Raw genomic sequence first — 15,926 nt, 5'->3', positions numbered from 1 at the left:
GCCTAGTAACAAATCAGTGCCGTGGCTGTGTGCCACCCGCAGATGTATTTTGTTTCTTTACCCAAAGTTTATAAACATTTGTGTGAGCCAAATTTAACACGTCTACAAGTTTCACATGCAAATTTGAATTTCCAGCTTTTCTTGAAAGATGTGTCCACAGTGGGCTCCCATGACATCAGCACGTGACAGCAGTTGTCCAGAGCCAAGCAGCTGCCATCCCTTTTGGATGCGTGTCCCCTGTGGTTGTCACAGTCCTCTGACTCGGGCTGCTAGTCAGTCGCCTTTTATCCTCACGTTGCAGGTTTTCTTGTATGCTGGATTCGATTTGCTAATTATGTAGTATGCCCCGAAAGACATTTGGGCTTGCAGCTCCTGGATTAGTTATGTGGGGGCTCACGCTGTCTTCAGGTACCCTTTCTGGACCCCTGGAGTGCTCTGAGATAGGTGACTGCGTCCTCTGCTCGCTCCTGGCGCCATCTGGTCCTTCCACTGGTGTGTGGAAGGCTGGGGCAGGAGTCCAGCTTTCAGATCTGGTCTTCTCGATCGGCTGCTTCTCCAAGGGTGTGAAGCCTGGCCCTGGATCCAGGCACAACGCCTCAGAGTTCAGCAGGCTTCCCCTCGGGGACACCCCAGCCTTCCCATTGGTAACCTCGGAAGTGGCCATGTCCCCAGCCGTGAACAAAATCTCTTTCGTATGACACCTGTTGACCCTCATGGAGAGGGACGGAGTGGGAGTCAGCTCCAATTTATCTTCCTCAGTTGGAGTGACCCACGGGCAGCACCGGAAAGCAAGGCGGAATCCAGAGCGAAACCTGGGGATGGAGGATCAATTTGAGCAAGGGAGTTAGGGGTACGAGAGCTTCGTGTGACTTCTCCCAGGCCCAGGTGACTATCTCCCCTCCAGAATAGCCCCCATTCCCATTGCTCAGGGGGTTCTGGAGAGTTACTTTCTTTTTTTTTTTTTTTTCCCAGACACTAGGGATTGAACCCAGGGACACCTTACCGCTGAGCTATACTCCAGCTCTTTTTACACTTTATTTTGAGACAGGTCTGGCTAAAGTTTCCCAGACTAGCCTTGCACTTGCAGTCCTCCTGCCTCAGTCTCCCTAGTTGCTGGGATTATAGGCATGCAGTACCAATGCCCAGCAAGAGACGCATTCTTCAATGGATTTGATTTTAGGAAACAGCGAGAAGTATTCTGGAGTTTAATCTAGTGACTGAAGCGGGTGGTTAAGCTGACTTAGACCATGTGTTATTACAAACGAGAAGAAACCAAGTATTTCAAGGGCACAGCGGATGTTCTTATTTGTCTTGTAACTAGCTTAAATAGCATTCAAAGGGTTTAAAAACTTGAGGTTCTGGCAAGGCTGGTGGAATAGGGATTCTCCTGATGGCTTTCTATCAAGGAAAATTCACAGGTGCCAAGTTTGGGTCCATATGCTTAAGAAATAACTGTCCCCCCAGCAGCACTGAGGTTGCAAGCTTAAACTGGAGTTCAGAGGAAGCAATGAGTTGGCAGAAAGAACACGCTGCTCAGAGTGGGCCAGAAGTCAATGGAACCCTGTTGGGCTGTGCCAGGGAGCATGAGCTGCACCGTCTCTTCTGTGGGGTTCCTGTTTCGGAAGAGCCTGCCTTGCTTGGGGTCCTCTTCTCGCAGCCTCGCCGCCTCTAACTCACACCCACACCCAGCATGCCCAAGCCAGCTCCCCGCTCTCCCCCACCCCAATCTGGCCCAGCTCAGCTCTATCCTTCTGACCGCCCAGGCCAAGGACTTGTTGAGAGTCATCCTTGACTTCTTCTCACAGGTGACCTCCGGTCCATCAAATTCCATTGGCAACCTCTGGACCCCAACCATGTCTCACCCCCGTTGAAACCACCTTTAGCCTGGATTACTGCCAGAGCCTCCCTGAAGCCACCTCCCCGCCCCTTCCCCTTTGGCCTGGTTTCATTGCCGCTGCTGGACTGGTTCTTCAGAAAGGTCAGAGCATGTGTCTCCCCTGCCCAGAGCCCTGAGGCCCCCCACTTTAGAGTCCAAGTCCTGACCTTGACCCCAAGGCTGTCCTTCAGCTGTTCCTTCTGCCTGGAATGCTTGCCCAGTCTGCAGGGCTGACTCCACCCTTCAATCCTTTGCCAGATGCAGAATGGCACCCTGGGCCTACTTCCTGAGTCCTTGCGCACATGTGCCCTCCGCCTCCCCCCCAGCATACTCCACAGCACTGTCTCCTGTCACACTGTGACTCACTCACTCATTATCCTTATTTCTAGTCTGTCTCACCCCACTAGACTGTCAGCTCCCCGAGGAAACGATCTTTGTTTTCATTCACTGGTGGGTCCCAGGGCCTGGCACAGTGCCAGGCCTCTGTCGCCCCTTGGTGAGCATTATCTGAAGGAATGGAGAGTCTCCCCGGAGCACCAGGCCTGCGTGGAAGCTGGTGCTCACATATCTCTGCATGATTCAGAGGGACTCCAGGAACCTGCAGAGCCCTGGGGTGTTGCTCAGAGTCCAGGAGACTGTGTGGCTGGGGAGCAGGACAGTGACCAACACACAGACACGGTGTGCTGGTAGTCCCTCTATCATGTGACAATTCCTGTCTTCAAGTTCTCATTCCCATCAGTCTCTTGAAAGAGAATTGTGTGATGGGGGACAAGAGAACAGGTCTTGGAGCAGAGTCCTGACTCCATTGTTATTGTGGGGGTTGAGGAGAGCCTTCCTTTCACGGGCTCAGTTTCCTCATCTGTGTAATGGGGGTAGTGTCTACCTCTCTCCTATTATCTACCTCTCAGAGCTAGAGGGTTTGGGCACCCAGTAAACACTCCATTTCCTTCTGGCCTACCCCAGCGGGGTGGGACATCTGAGCATGAGAGACCCTAATGGGCACTAGCCTGGACACTTGGGCAGGGAGGTGATAAAAGACATGACCAAAGAGGCTCAGAGACAACCTCAATCTTACTGAGGCCAAGAGAGTAAGGCCTCTTTTCTCCTCTTACCTGTCCCGCTCCAGGGGTTTCCCAGGCTGAAAGTCAGAAGCCTGCTCTGCCAACAGCACTTCCTGCCTGGCCCGCACCTCCCACCTCTCCAGGGGGCCCAGAGCAAGTATGGCCCCTCTCAGACTCCTCTTCCCCAGAAGCAAAGGTCTGGGAGACCCAGACAGTGGCTAGTCCAGAGTGGGATCCTGGGCCCCCTTCCCTGAGGGTCTCTGGAGGAGGGGAGCCCACTGTGATCTCCCTGGGGGGCAGCCTTCCCCCATCCCGGCCCCCAGCCTCCTCTCAAGTGCTTCATATGCCAGGTAGGTTCTGCTCACCTGGCTCCAGGTCAAGTCCTCCGGAGGAAACTCTTAAAAATATCAGAACGGATGTCAGCCCTCCCTCCTCGACCGGCCTCTTTCTTCTTCCCCGTCTCTGTCCTGCCTTTCCTGACATCTCTCTGGCCCCGCTTTTTGGCTTCTCCTTGTCCCAGACGTAGACCCCAGAAGACGCCGCAGAGAGACAATGGGCGCTCAGGCCTGGGTGAGGGGGCCAGGCTCTGGGGAGGAGGTGGGACTCAGCTAGGGCTGACCTGGAGGATGACATCCCACCTGGGTGGGAGGGGAGGGTCTCCGGCAGGAACAAGGTGGAGGTTCACCCATGCAGGGGAGCCCAAGGGGCTGTCCCTGACCTGGGAGCGGAAGGGCTGCGGTCCTGCGGAGCTCACCTGTGGTTGAGGCTGCAGTAGATGATGGGATTGTACATGGTGGAGCTCATGGCCAGCCAGAAGAGCGCCAGGTAGACCTGCTGGATGAACTTGTGGCAGTAGATGTCCTCCTGGAGGCTGCCCAGGATGAAGTAGAGGTGGTAGGGCAGCCAGCAGACGGCAAATGCCACCACCACCAGCACCATGGTCTTCACAAACTGGTCCAGGAGAGCTTCAGGTCACTCCTCAGCCCGAGTCCCAAGCCCTAACCCTCCCAGGGCAGGTATGGGGCGCCCCTCACAGAGCCTGGGAGGCCCTCCACCATGAGACCCTACCTACCTCTTCTGCCTCTGTCCCCTGGAGCGTCTGCTGCCCAGATCTCCTGAATCCCCCTCCTCAGGGTCTTTACTCAGGTTGGCCCCTCTGCCCAATGGCTGTCCTACCTTGAAAGCCTCACTCCTAGAAGCCAGCCCAATGGCCTCAATGACCTCCCTTTCCTCAGAGCAGGCCCTCTGCTTGGAGAGGAGGTGCTCTCCCTCCTAAGCGCACCTGAGGCAGGGGGGCCTGTACCAGCTCTGGGGTCCCAGGCTACAGCCTCCCTGGGATTTGTGTCTGCCAGTGAGCTCCAACCAAGGACCCCCACCTCTGCCTGGGGACCAGGTCCCTGACCCCAACCCCCAACCGCTGGCCTCTACAGGCACACCCCTGCACTGCCCAAGAGGGATGCAAGCCAGCCAGGGATGGCAGACGGATGGCACCCCATGGGTGGTGGGAGAAGGGGTGTGCTGGCAGGTCTCTAACAGAGACAAACTTGAAGAAGCCAGACTGCAGTCTCATCTCTAGACCTCTGAGGTCAGCAGTTGTAGCCTTTGAGGGTCCTCTGAGAATCTACAGTGCCTCCACGTGTGCTTCTAGGGCTCATTTGCAATTCAACATTCCAATTATTCAAAATTCTAACATGTTAAGATTCTGTTATTTTAAGAGTCTTGGAGGTATCTGAAATTCCATGGGGCTTTAGGATTTCCAGATTCCTCTGACATTCCAGCAAGTTCTCTCAAGTTTATATTTGCCCAGAGACCAAAGGCCAATCCACCTGCTGGGGAGCAAGGATTCCCTTTCCCTCCCCAGAATTGGCATAAGGGCAAGTTCCTATGTCTTGTTGGCTGGTTCTGAGGGTTCTCTGAATTGCAAGGGCAACTGCTCTAGGTGGGTGCCCCACCCGCCGGCCCGTCCTGCTCCTGGCGCCTACCTTCTTCTTGGCCTGCAGGTGGCGCAGGTTGGCACCGTGGACCTGGTGTCTTGGGAGAGCGTGCCTCCAGAGTGTGAGGCCAATGATGCTGTAGGTGATGAACATCACCAGGAGGGGCAGGAGGTAGATGAGGGCGATCACCACCAGGTGGTACCTGGAGGGAGAGCCAGGAGTTTGGACTGTCGGTGGCCCGCAGCGACGCTGGTGTCTACTTGTGCTCATTCTGGGGACCCTGTGGCCTTTGCCCTGCAGTCCTACCCTGAATCATCTTGTGGTTGGTTTGATATAAAGAAAAATAAATGCAACATTGGCTAGCACCTGTGCCAGGAGAGGGCTTCCCTGCAAAAGGGTCACCAGCATTAGCCCCACAAACTTCATGTGACATACAAGAACATAAAAAAAAAAAAAAAATAGGAACAAAAAAGTTAACAATTTGCTTAAAATGTAAAGCACCATTAAGCAGGAAGGAGAAAGCAAAATTCCTTGTCTCACTCCCATCACGATTGACAATTTGGGCCTGGTGCCATGACACACGCCTGTAATCCTGGCCGCTTGGGAGGCTGAGGCAGGAGGATCACAAGATGGAGGCAACTTAGCGAGGCCCTAAGCAACTCAGTGAGACCCTGTCTCTAAATAAAATATCAAAAAAAGGTTGGGGATGTGGCTCAGTGGTTAAGCACCCCTGGGTTCAATCCCCAGCACCAACAAAACAAAACAAAACAAACAAAACAAAACAAAAAACCCCAATTTGGTATTCCTGAAGTGCACGCATAGGTATTTGAATGTCCACATGCATGCCCAAATTATTAGCTCGACTATGTATATACACTATGACTGGGTGTAGAGAGAACTGCTGGCGTTAGCTAGGTGCCATCCTGTCCCCACATCCCAATCAAGGCACACACCATTGCACTGTCTGTTTCCCACCCATCAGCTTTGGTTAGGCACATTGCTTGTGCCAGCACACACTTCTGTGCCCACCTTGGAGCAAGCGACCCAGACCACCATTGCAGGGCTACCTACCCAGGCCCCAGGGAGGACACCCGGGTCGTGTTGACTTTCATTTCCTGTTGGAAAGACAGTGTACAGGAGTTGTGCCTCCCCGGCTCTGGTTTCTGCTGATGCCGCAGGCTGAGGACTGCCTCCCAGGCAGGGCTGCAGAGGGGCTCCTTGGAGCACCCCATGAATGGGCCTGAGACCCCCAGTCCTGCCATGTGGATTTTCACTTTCTTACTAGAAAAGCTGAGGGGTTCCCAAGCCCCTTCTCCACCCAGCATATGCCAGCCTTGCAGGAGGCACCACCGGCCCGAGGGATGGAGAAGGTGACTCTGACAAATCTCTTCTAAAGCATTGCGTTTAGAATTTCACTTGCTTTCTTTTGGCAAGCATGCTAATCACAAAAGGTATGGGGGCACCCAGAGGCCCCGATCCCCTTGTAGGACTTGCATGTAGAGTCCCATCACTGAGCAGGTAGGAGACGGGAAGGAGCTAGTGCCAGGTTCCTGTCACCCAGAGAGCCTACGCTAGAAAGACCCTGAGGATCAACAGGGCCACCTGCCTTGGTGGCCAGATGGGAAAACGGCCTCAGAGAGGCGCAGAAGTCTGTTTCAAAGGAATCAGCTCTACAGACTTAAGATCCAAACCCTCTCTCTTTCCCTGAGGCTGTGGGAGTCAGAATGGGACCCTAAGTGAAAGCGTGATCTTGGCAAGCCAGGTTTCTCCCTCAGCTTCAGTTTCCTCATCTGTCAAATGAGCAGGTACGCTCTGTCCTTCTCATGTGTGAGCAACGTTTTATTCTTTTCCAGGGACATAGTACAGCCCCTGGGCTGGGCTCCCACACAGAAGGGAGCACTGAGGGGCTTTGGAACACCTTATAGAATGTGCCCAAATCAGGGAGGCCCCCGCTCCCCACAGAGGCTGACTGTCCTTCTTGTATCTTAATTTTAAGGGTAAATGTGTTTTTTCCCAGAGGGGGCATCAGTACTTCATCTGACTCCTACACACACCCAGGTGTCAGCCTGTGAGGATGGGACCCCCATCTCAGTCTCTAAATTGGAGGTTTTCCCACCCCCCAACACTTACTCTCACACAGAATCAGGCTTCCTCCAAATTCCATCAAAATTCCACACAACCCCAAAGTAAAGCCTTCCCATTCCACCCCTGCCTTCTTGCCTTTCCCTGTTGCCCACATCAAGACTGGAATTCACCTCCCCCGCCCCCCAGCAGAGGGCTGGTTCTTACTGGGCTCCCCTTTCCAGGTGAAAGTCCCTATTAAGGTGGAGAAACACTGCCCCCCAGTGGCCAGTTCCCAAACATTCTGCTCTCCACTGCTCTCCTTCCCCTCCATGGACGCAACCCTCAGTGAGAGTGGGGTGCAGGAAGGTGGAGGCAGAGAGACCCTGGTCTCAAGACCACCAGTCCCCAGTAGCAATCCTCTCGTTGGGATGGTGTCTTCTGTGGCATGGAATGCCCCTCTCCTGGCACATGCTCAGGACATATGGGGCCCAGGTAGAGGTGGGTAGTGCAGGAGGAGTGTCAAAGGAGACTGGGACCTGTGTTGCCATGGTTACCTGGAAGCCATCCACTAAAAGTGTGCCCATCTGCCAGCCTGGGGCAGCTGGGACTTCGCTGGACTGGACATGCCACCTCCGGGTTTGCTTTTGTTGGTCGCATCTTTAAACCACCACATTCTGGCATCAGCTCTGTGCCAGGCACAGGGCTAGGGGCTTCAAGTAAACGATCTCATTATTACTAATCCCCCTTTTAGAGAGATGGAGCCAAAGGCTCACAGAGGTTAAGTGACTACGAGTCCTCTAGCCATGAGGGGAATAAGTTACGACACAGGCCTGGCTTCAAACTCCAAAGTCTCCATCGACTCCTCCTCTACTAACTTGGGGATCACAAAGCCACATCGTGTGAACTGTGGAAAACAGGCTCAGATTTGGCAAAGGACTTAGCCAGGGCCATGCAGCAGCTGGGTCATGCTTGCGTTCCCTACCCCCACCCCTCAGCCCAGGGTGCCCACCTCAGCAGGAGGCAGGCCCCAGGCACCCTAAAAACACCTGACCTGTAGAACCACACATGCCACATGCATACATACATGGTCCTTACTTCAGGACACAGATCTTTCTAGGCAGCAGAGTGGCCTTGTTGAGACCCTGTCTCACTACATGCTAGTCGTGTGGTCTTGGAGATGCTATTTAGTTTTTCAGTGCCTCAGTTTCTTCACCCCCCACATGGAACAATAATAATACATTCTAATATTATTCTAATATTTTTCTATTTAATAATACATGCTATTATTATCCTAATTATTATAATAGTAAAGAATTAAGTGAGTAAATATGTGTAAAGCACTCAGAACAGACTGGATGTGGTGGCACACCTGTAATCACAGCCACAGGAGGCTGAGGAAGGAGGATTGCAAGTTTGAGGCCAGCCTGGGCAACTGAGAGACTCAAAACAAAGACTGGGGATGTAGTTCAATGGTAAAGCGCCCCCTAGGTTCAGGTGGCAATATGGCAAAAAATAAAATATAAATAAAATTAAGTGCTGAGAACAAGCCTGGCAGTTAATGATACTTTTAGTACAGAGGGCACTCAGCTTGGTTTTTGTTTTTGTTTTTGTTTTGTGGAGGGGGTACTGAGGATTGAACTCAGGGGCACTCCACCACTGAGCCACATCCCCAGCCCTATTTTGTATTTTACTTAGAGACAGCATCTCACTGAGTTGCTTAGCCTTTGCGCCTCGCCCTTGCTGAGACTGGCTTGAGCTTGCGATCCTCCTGCCTCAGGCTTCCAAGTCGCTGGGATTACAGGCATGTGCCACTCCACCCGACTCCGACTTGGGTTTTGATTAAATGATATTTTTTACTTTATGACGATGCAAAAGTGATAGGCATTTGGTAGAAACCAAACGATGAAGTTTGACTCGGATATTTTCCTGGGCTAGTGACATGTGACATGATCTCAGAACCCTGGATAGCAGCAGCAAGACACAGCTCTCAGTTCTATGATGATGAGGGGTGACAAGGGCCACTCTACAAGGTGCCGTGTTAGGATGTGCAGGAGGTTAGGCGAATTATGCATTTTCTACTTAAGATATCTTCACCTTAGGCTGGGTTTACAGGGGCGTGAACCCACTGCTGTGGATCCTTGGTATAAATGTGCTCACATAATCCCTTTTGGACTCACAGAGTCACGTGCACACTCACAAGCACACGCTACACGGACGTGAATGCACACATGAGCACATGCCCTGTGCCCCTCTCCCCTCACCCTGGGACGCCTTACTGGAGGAGTGACTTGCCCCTGCTGTCTTCGGGCCAGGCCACCACGCACTTGGTGGCGCCCTCGTCCACAGTGATGGCGGAGTAGAAGCACTGGGGGAAGGCAAGGGCTAGGGCCACCAGCCAGATGCCCGCGATAACTGCCTTGGTGCTGGGGGCCGAGAGCCGTGGCCGGAAGGGATGGACGATGGCCATGTACCTGTGGGCAGAGCACAGGTGAGAGGTGAGCACCCTCCTGTCACACCTGTCCCCTTCTTGGCGCCCCTACCCAGGTCCGCACGCTGCTGCAGGTGTTGGAGTCGTGCCAGTTCTGCAGAGCGGAGCTGGAGACTCTCACAGTCACCTGGAGATGTCCTACACTATATCACCCTGCTCCGTAACCACTGACCACGCAGCGAGGAGTACTGTAGGCATGGCCAAGGCATCGGGGGAACTGATCTTTAGATTTTAATTTAAACTTCAATAGCTATACGTTGGGCAGCACAGGCCTGAACCTTAAAACTTGGCACTCCAGGCCTCTGCACAAGGCCAACACGCTGTCCAGCCTCCTCTCACTGCCTCCCGAGCCTTCCAGGCTCACTCTGGTCATGAAATAGTCCTGTGGGGTCCTCTCTGGGGCTTCTGTCCCATCTGGGTCTGCACTCCTCCTTCCTCTGTGTTCTTCAACACCTGCGCACCTGCTGGGTGAAGTTGGCTGGCAGCAGGTTCAGCTCAACTCCTGTCTCTCTCTGGGGGACTGGGGGAATTGGTGCTGCTGCTTGGCAGCCCTGTGCCTGGTGGGGTGCAGGGCCCGCTGCCCAGTGGTCTTAGGCAGCAATTATTCTATTTCCACATTACGTGACCAGCTTGGAGAAGTGACAGACAGCCAGCTTGGGAGAGGCAGAGCTGAATTTCAGCCCTGGTTGTCGAGCTGTGTGCTCCTGGGTTGTGTAGTCCCCTGTTCCCAGGACACGTGCAACCACTGTAGGCGGGTCCTGGGGCCTGGTGGGCAGCAGCCACATGGGTCTAGAGCCCTGACTGCGGAAGGTGAGCTGCTTGCCTCTTCAAGGTCCAAGGGTCCAAAGGGCACCATCCACCACGGACATGGCGTTCCCCCTTGAGCCCCCAACCTGCAGTGTGACCTGGGCCTTGGTTTCCTCCTCACTAGAAGGAGGGGGTGAGACTCGATCAGCGGATTTCTTTGTGTCATGGGCCTGTTGCTGTCCAGTGAAGCCCATGGACTCCTCCTTAGAATAAAAATTTTTTTTTTGGTGGGGGTTACTGGAGATTGAACACAGGGGTACTTAACCACTGAGCCATGTCCCCGTTTTTCAAATGTTTTTATTTTTTTACATGTTGAGACAGGGTCTTGCTAAGTTGTTGAGGATGTCCTCAGACTTACGATCCTCCTGCCTCAGCCCCCAAATTGCTGGGATTACAGGTGTGTGCCACTGCACCTGGCTAGAATAAGATTTTTATATGAATAAATTATAATACTCCAGATTACAAAAAGCATCAGTCATACTGAAGTGCAGTTATCAAATATAAAATAATTTTGGGACATTGTAATAGATGTACTTCTTAACCCTCTAAACAACAAGATCTAGCAGCAGATCTGGAACCTATGGTCATTTTGTGTAGTGATTTTTGTAACAACACAAGTATTTATGATTTCATTCTCTCTCTCTCTCTCTCTCTCTCTCTCTCTCTCTCTCTCTCTCTCTCTCTCTCTCTCTCTCTGTAGTTATGGGGATCAAACCCAGGGCCTTGCCCATGCTAGGCAAGTGCTGTACCACTGAGCTGCACCCCCAGCCCACAAGTACCTATGATTTCTATTGGTGACAAAGCCCCAGGCACTGCTGGAGTCCCCACAAACTGTGCTTGCTGCCTACGTTTGTAACTGTGACATTTTTGTCGCCACACAAGTTCACGAACCTTGTGGTTTCTGCCCATGGTCTGCAGTCACAGGTTAGGTTCTCTTGGACAGGTGATGGTCAGTGTCCTGCCTTCTTGTCCTGCGACACTGACCTCCTCCTCTGACTCTTACAGGAGCTCGGACTTTGAGCATGTGATTATTCCTATTTACTTATTTCCTTTACTTTGACCAGAAATGACCTTGGTACCTGGTGACCTCTGGATCTTTCTGCCCTGCATGAATCCAAGCCTGGGACAAGGCAAGGACAACAGCAGGTGTGGCCTCAGATTTTACGAAGCCCCTGCGGAGCAGGGAGGCTCCCACCTTGGTGTCTTGGGCCTTATGTGACCGCTGACCCTGCCCAGCGAGCATTCCATCTGGTCTTCTGCCTGGAACATTCATCACCCAGAGTTCGTCCCCCCTCCCCTCCTGCTCACAGCTCAGGTCCCACCCTCCAACGAAGCCCCTCCTGATGCCCGTCTAACATGGCAACCTGCCCCCACCCACACCCCCCACCTTGCCTCGCCTTTCCAATCGCTGATATTTTTTGATAGCCTTCATGACTTCAAAATACAACATAGAATTTATTGATTCATGTGCTTATGATTCAAATTCTTGCCAGGACAGACACATTTACCTATTTTACTTTTCTTCTTCTCCCAAATGCCCAGAATAATATCTGTACTCAGGAAGCACTTGGTATATATTTGCTAAATAAATGGAGAAACAGAGAAATGAATGAAGGCGTTTCCACTGTGGTCAACTGATCTGAGTGTCCCCGTCTCTCGCCTGGATTAGTATTCAACGGTTTCCTGTCTGGCCTCCTGGCTCCCACCCAGACCTTTTCAACCCATCTTCATCCTTTAAAATGGAAGCTCTGGGAAGCCAGGAGTTTGGAAGTTTTCTTTTTCCACCAGTGTGTGCGCCCCTCCCCCACCCTCGTGCCTTGGAGGCACTCAGAGATACCCGGGGGGTGTCAGGGTGCTTGGGTGGTGGGTGCTGTCAGGACTCTGCCCTGCACCAGCAGCCCAGAGGGTTGGGTTCCATGCCGCTGGCTCTGCTGGTGACTTGCTGGCAGACCTCAGCCATCCCACACACCTCCAGCCTTGGTTTCTCCAGGTGTAGAGTTAGAAGTTAGGCTTAGATGAATCGTGCTCAAACCTTTCATTTTTAACTAGAGGAAACAAAACTTCCCAAATGTCTTTCTATTTCCCATAGTAAAACAGCTACAGCTGAGCCACCAGTGGCTGCTGGGGAAGCTGGGGTGGGGTTAGTGGGGAAACTAACACCCTGCGAGCCATCCTGATGAGGTCTCTGTGTCTCTGGGGGTCCCGGCCCCCGTCCTGCTCCCCCACACTCCTGCGTCTTTCCTGGTGGCCTTCCTTCCTCACCACACTCCTCCAGGCACCTAAGTCCTCCACCCCATCCCAAGGAACCCTGCCGGCCCCAGCTTTCAAAGAACACCAGACAATGTCAGCACCAACTCCTCCACCCCTGCCCCAGCCCCTCCTCAGAAAGTCATAGCCTGCAGCCCTCGAGAGCAGCAACAGGAAAACAACCTTCCTTAGGTCACTACCTGAAACAGGAAAACGAAGTGAACAATTTTCTTGTGGTGATGCAAAGACACCAGAGCAAAGATCAGCTCCAGTGAAGAGCAGTCCAAAGGTTCCTTGAACAGCCACCTCGAGCACAGTGCTTCCTGAGTCTAACCTCAACTCTACCTGCTTGGGTCCCACAGTTCCCCTGTCTCCCGGATCCGTAGCTCTGAGTCACCACAGGTTTGTGAGACAGTTCCTTGTGTTCTCCCCTAACCTGCTGTGGGACCAGGAGCCACTGGATCTGAGCCCCAGCAAAGTGAGACACCCTCCCTGCCTTCCCGGTCACCCTCTTGCCTGTCAGCAGCGATGGCTGTCATGGAGTAGATGCTGACAAACATGGCTGTGATGGGGAAGAGGTTCTGGAAGTGGCAGAAGACACGGCCGAAGTACCAGACGTTGTGGCTGGCGTAGACAAAATTGAAGGGCGTGTTGAAGGCGGCCATGCACAGGTCAGCCAGGGCCAGGTTGACAATGAAGTAGTTGGTGACCGTGCGCATCCTGGGATGGGCAAGGATGATCCAGACGACCGTGGTGTTGCCCGTCACAGCCACCAGCACCAGGGCCAGGTAGGCTGTGGCCCACAGTGACAGCTGCCAGCCCGGCATGGAGAAGGCTGTGATGTCCGTGGTGTTGCTCTCAAGGCCAGATGAGATGTTGGCATCTGTCAGAAGGGCGCAGGCCCCCATGGCCGTGTCTGGGTCTGGGACAAGGGGCCTGGCCTCACACCTCTTCCCGGATTTGCTACGGAAGAGAAATCCTCTTTGGTGTGTAGCTATATGGGGGCAAAGAGGGGCGGAGAGAGGACCAGATGCCAAGAGAGCCACACCAGCTGGCGGGCCACGCCTACATCGCGAAGATGAGTTAGGCTGAGCAGAACGCCCGGCCAAGCTATTATCATGTCAGATTCCTGCATCCAGGCCAGACCTCTCTAGTCTCCTGGACATCTAGAATTTAAATCCTGGTGCCAGAGCAAGAGACATCCTCATAAATCATCCTCAGGTCAACTCTTCACTGAAAGACTGAGTCCACGGGAGGATGTGACCACCGAGGTGATAAGCCAGAACTTGAATCCAGGTCTCTCCTAATGCTCTTCAGGAAACGTTCCAGATGAGAGGCATGGACAGGGGTCTGTGGATCCACAGCCATGGTACAGCAGGTCATCTCTCCAGGCCTTGGGGTGCAGGCGGGTGGGGACCCACCAGCTGACAGTGCATGGCTGCGGCTCCCCAGCTGCTCTTCCCGGGGCCTTGGCAGAGGCACTGTCTGCTTGTGAGGTGGGGCTTTTTCTCCTGCCTTCATCCTACCCCCTACTTGGATGGCGGGGCCGTGTCTCTTGAAAGATTTAAGACTGCCTGCAAGGCAGGGCGGGAGGCCTAGGGAAACAGGCGCAGCCCGGGAGGGGCTGGCATGAAGGGCACAGTCCTCAGAGGTGTTTACACTCAGCCTGGGACGGGAGCTGCGTCTAGAAAATGATTGGAGTACATATTTGGGAGCCAGAGTCAATCTGAGCCTGGTTCTGCAACTCTGGGCAAATCTCTTAATCTTTCTAAAAAGGAAGTCTTAGTGGGATGATCAGAAATACCCAGGGGGTGTCAGGGTGCTTGGGTGGTGGGTGCTGTCAGGTGCCGAGGGACTCTACACTGTACCAGCAGCCCAGAGGGCTGGGTTCCAAGTCCCTGGCTCTGCTCCTGACTTGCTGGGGGACCTCAGCCCATCCTGCTCACCTCCAGCCTTGGCTTCCCTGGGTGTAGAGTCAAAGTTGGGCTTAGATGAATCGTGCTCTAACTTAATTTTTAACTGGAGGAAAAGAAAATTCCCACATGAAATCTTCAGGGAACCTCCATAGTAAAACAGCTAAAGTTGATCTTGAGAGGCTGCTGGTGAAGATCGCCCAGGCAGCTGGGGGTAGCTGCAGCTCTGCGGGGGACAATAGGGGGACTAGCTATGCCATCTGAAAAATATAGGGGAAAAAAGGTGTGCACCTCATCTTTGTGAATTTCGAGTGAGACTTTGTGTATGAAGTCTCCTTAGCACAGGAGATGGCACATTAAAAAGCACAACACAGATTTGTGACCTCGCAGGAAGTCCCCCAAGCAGCTCAGGCCTCTGCAGGAGGAAGAAAACCCAACCTGGAGTATTTCCAAAAGACCCCAGGAATGTAGATGCTGCTGGTCCAGGGACCTCACTTGGAGAACCGCTGTCTCAAAGACAGGGCGCGCTGCCTCTGGGAGCCCGAGAGGCTGCTGTGGGCTCGCCCAAGCCATCTGCTCCCAGTTGCTGTTCGGGTGTCCTGGGCATTGAGCGAAGCGGTGATGTTTCTAAGTGACTGTGCGTGTGTGTGACTGAGGTGCGTGAATTCATACACACTCAGCCCCCGTGCACAGCAGTCGGGTATGGCTCTGAAGGGCGGGACGTGGCCCTCATTAAAGCACCTCGGAACATCTTCCTTGGGCTCCAGGGCTCTGCCTGGCACAGCCTGGATTTCTCATGATCTGTGTGTCCCTCTCCCCCTAATCACCCCTTCCCTGCTTCTCCTGCTGTGATGTTTTCCACACCCATGACCTCCTGCCTCCCTGGTTGAGCTGGGAAGGACCTTTCAAGATCTCGTGTTCAAAGATCACCATGCCCTTGGAATCCAACCTAACAGCAATGCTAAGCCTTACATCCAAAACGTAAACCTCTGCTGAAACGGAAAGAGATTCTTCCTAGATTTTTTTGCTTGTGAACTTCTGGGTAAATTTATCAACAGACAACCCTAAAATCATACCTATGGTTTGGTGTCCTTGCTGTGCTGATGTGTAAGCATGCCCTGGGTCTAGGGGGATTCAGTCCTTGTCCTTGGGGTCGAGGGGGCTTCCTGGTCCCTGCTCCTCTCTGTGGGAGTGGGCTGGAGGGTTCTGGGGCTCTTGCCTTCCCAGAGCCAGCTCCAGGCAGAACTGGCTGGATCATGGGCAGTGGCCTGTTCCCTCCCTGGAGCTGGCCACCTTCAATTATTGGGTCTTTGGTCCCTTGCTGAAGGGTCTCTGCCTTTTATCTCTTGGTGGAAGCAGCAGCCATATCCCATCCACTCTGGGGCTTGTTTCTGTCTCGAGTTCACTTGGCCTGCATCCTAGAGGGCGGTATGTATGGAAATAAGGATGTACTCACAGGACAACCCTCTCTGCCGTCCTGGCCTCCTGCTCTCAGGCAGCCAGAAAGGTTGAGCTTCGAGTGCAAACAGTGCAGGG

General features: G+C 53.3%; 1 protein-coding gene across 1 annotated transcript; it reads right to left on the bottom strand.

Moving 5' to 3' along the window:
- Window positions 1-328: 328 nt before the first annotated feature.
- Window positions 329-13,592, bottom strand: TACR2 (tachykinin receptor 2; the record flags this gene model as incomplete). Its single annotated transcript, XM_079138389.1, has 5 exons — window positions 12,994-13,592; window positions 9,212-9,406; window positions 4,920-5,073; window positions 3,692-3,888; window positions 329-812 (listed from the first exon to the last, which is right to left on the bottom strand). Exons 1-5 carry the CDS (start codon window positions 13,383-13,385, stop codon window positions 329-331), a joined length of 1,422 nt encoding a protein of 473 aa, XP_078994515.1. The 5' UTR covers window positions 13,386-13,592.
- Window positions 13,593-15,926: the final 2,334 nt, after the last annotated feature.

Source organism: Sciurus vulgaris (assembly GCF_902686455.1).
Source record: "Sciurus vulgaris genome assembly, chromosome: 4".
Lineage (NCBI taxonomy): Eukaryota > Metazoa > Chordata > Mammalia > Rodentia > Sciuridae > Sciurus > Sciurus vulgaris.
The sequence above is the reverse complement of the archived record's forward strand: the minus strand, read 5'-3'. Positions and strand labels throughout refer to the sequence as shown.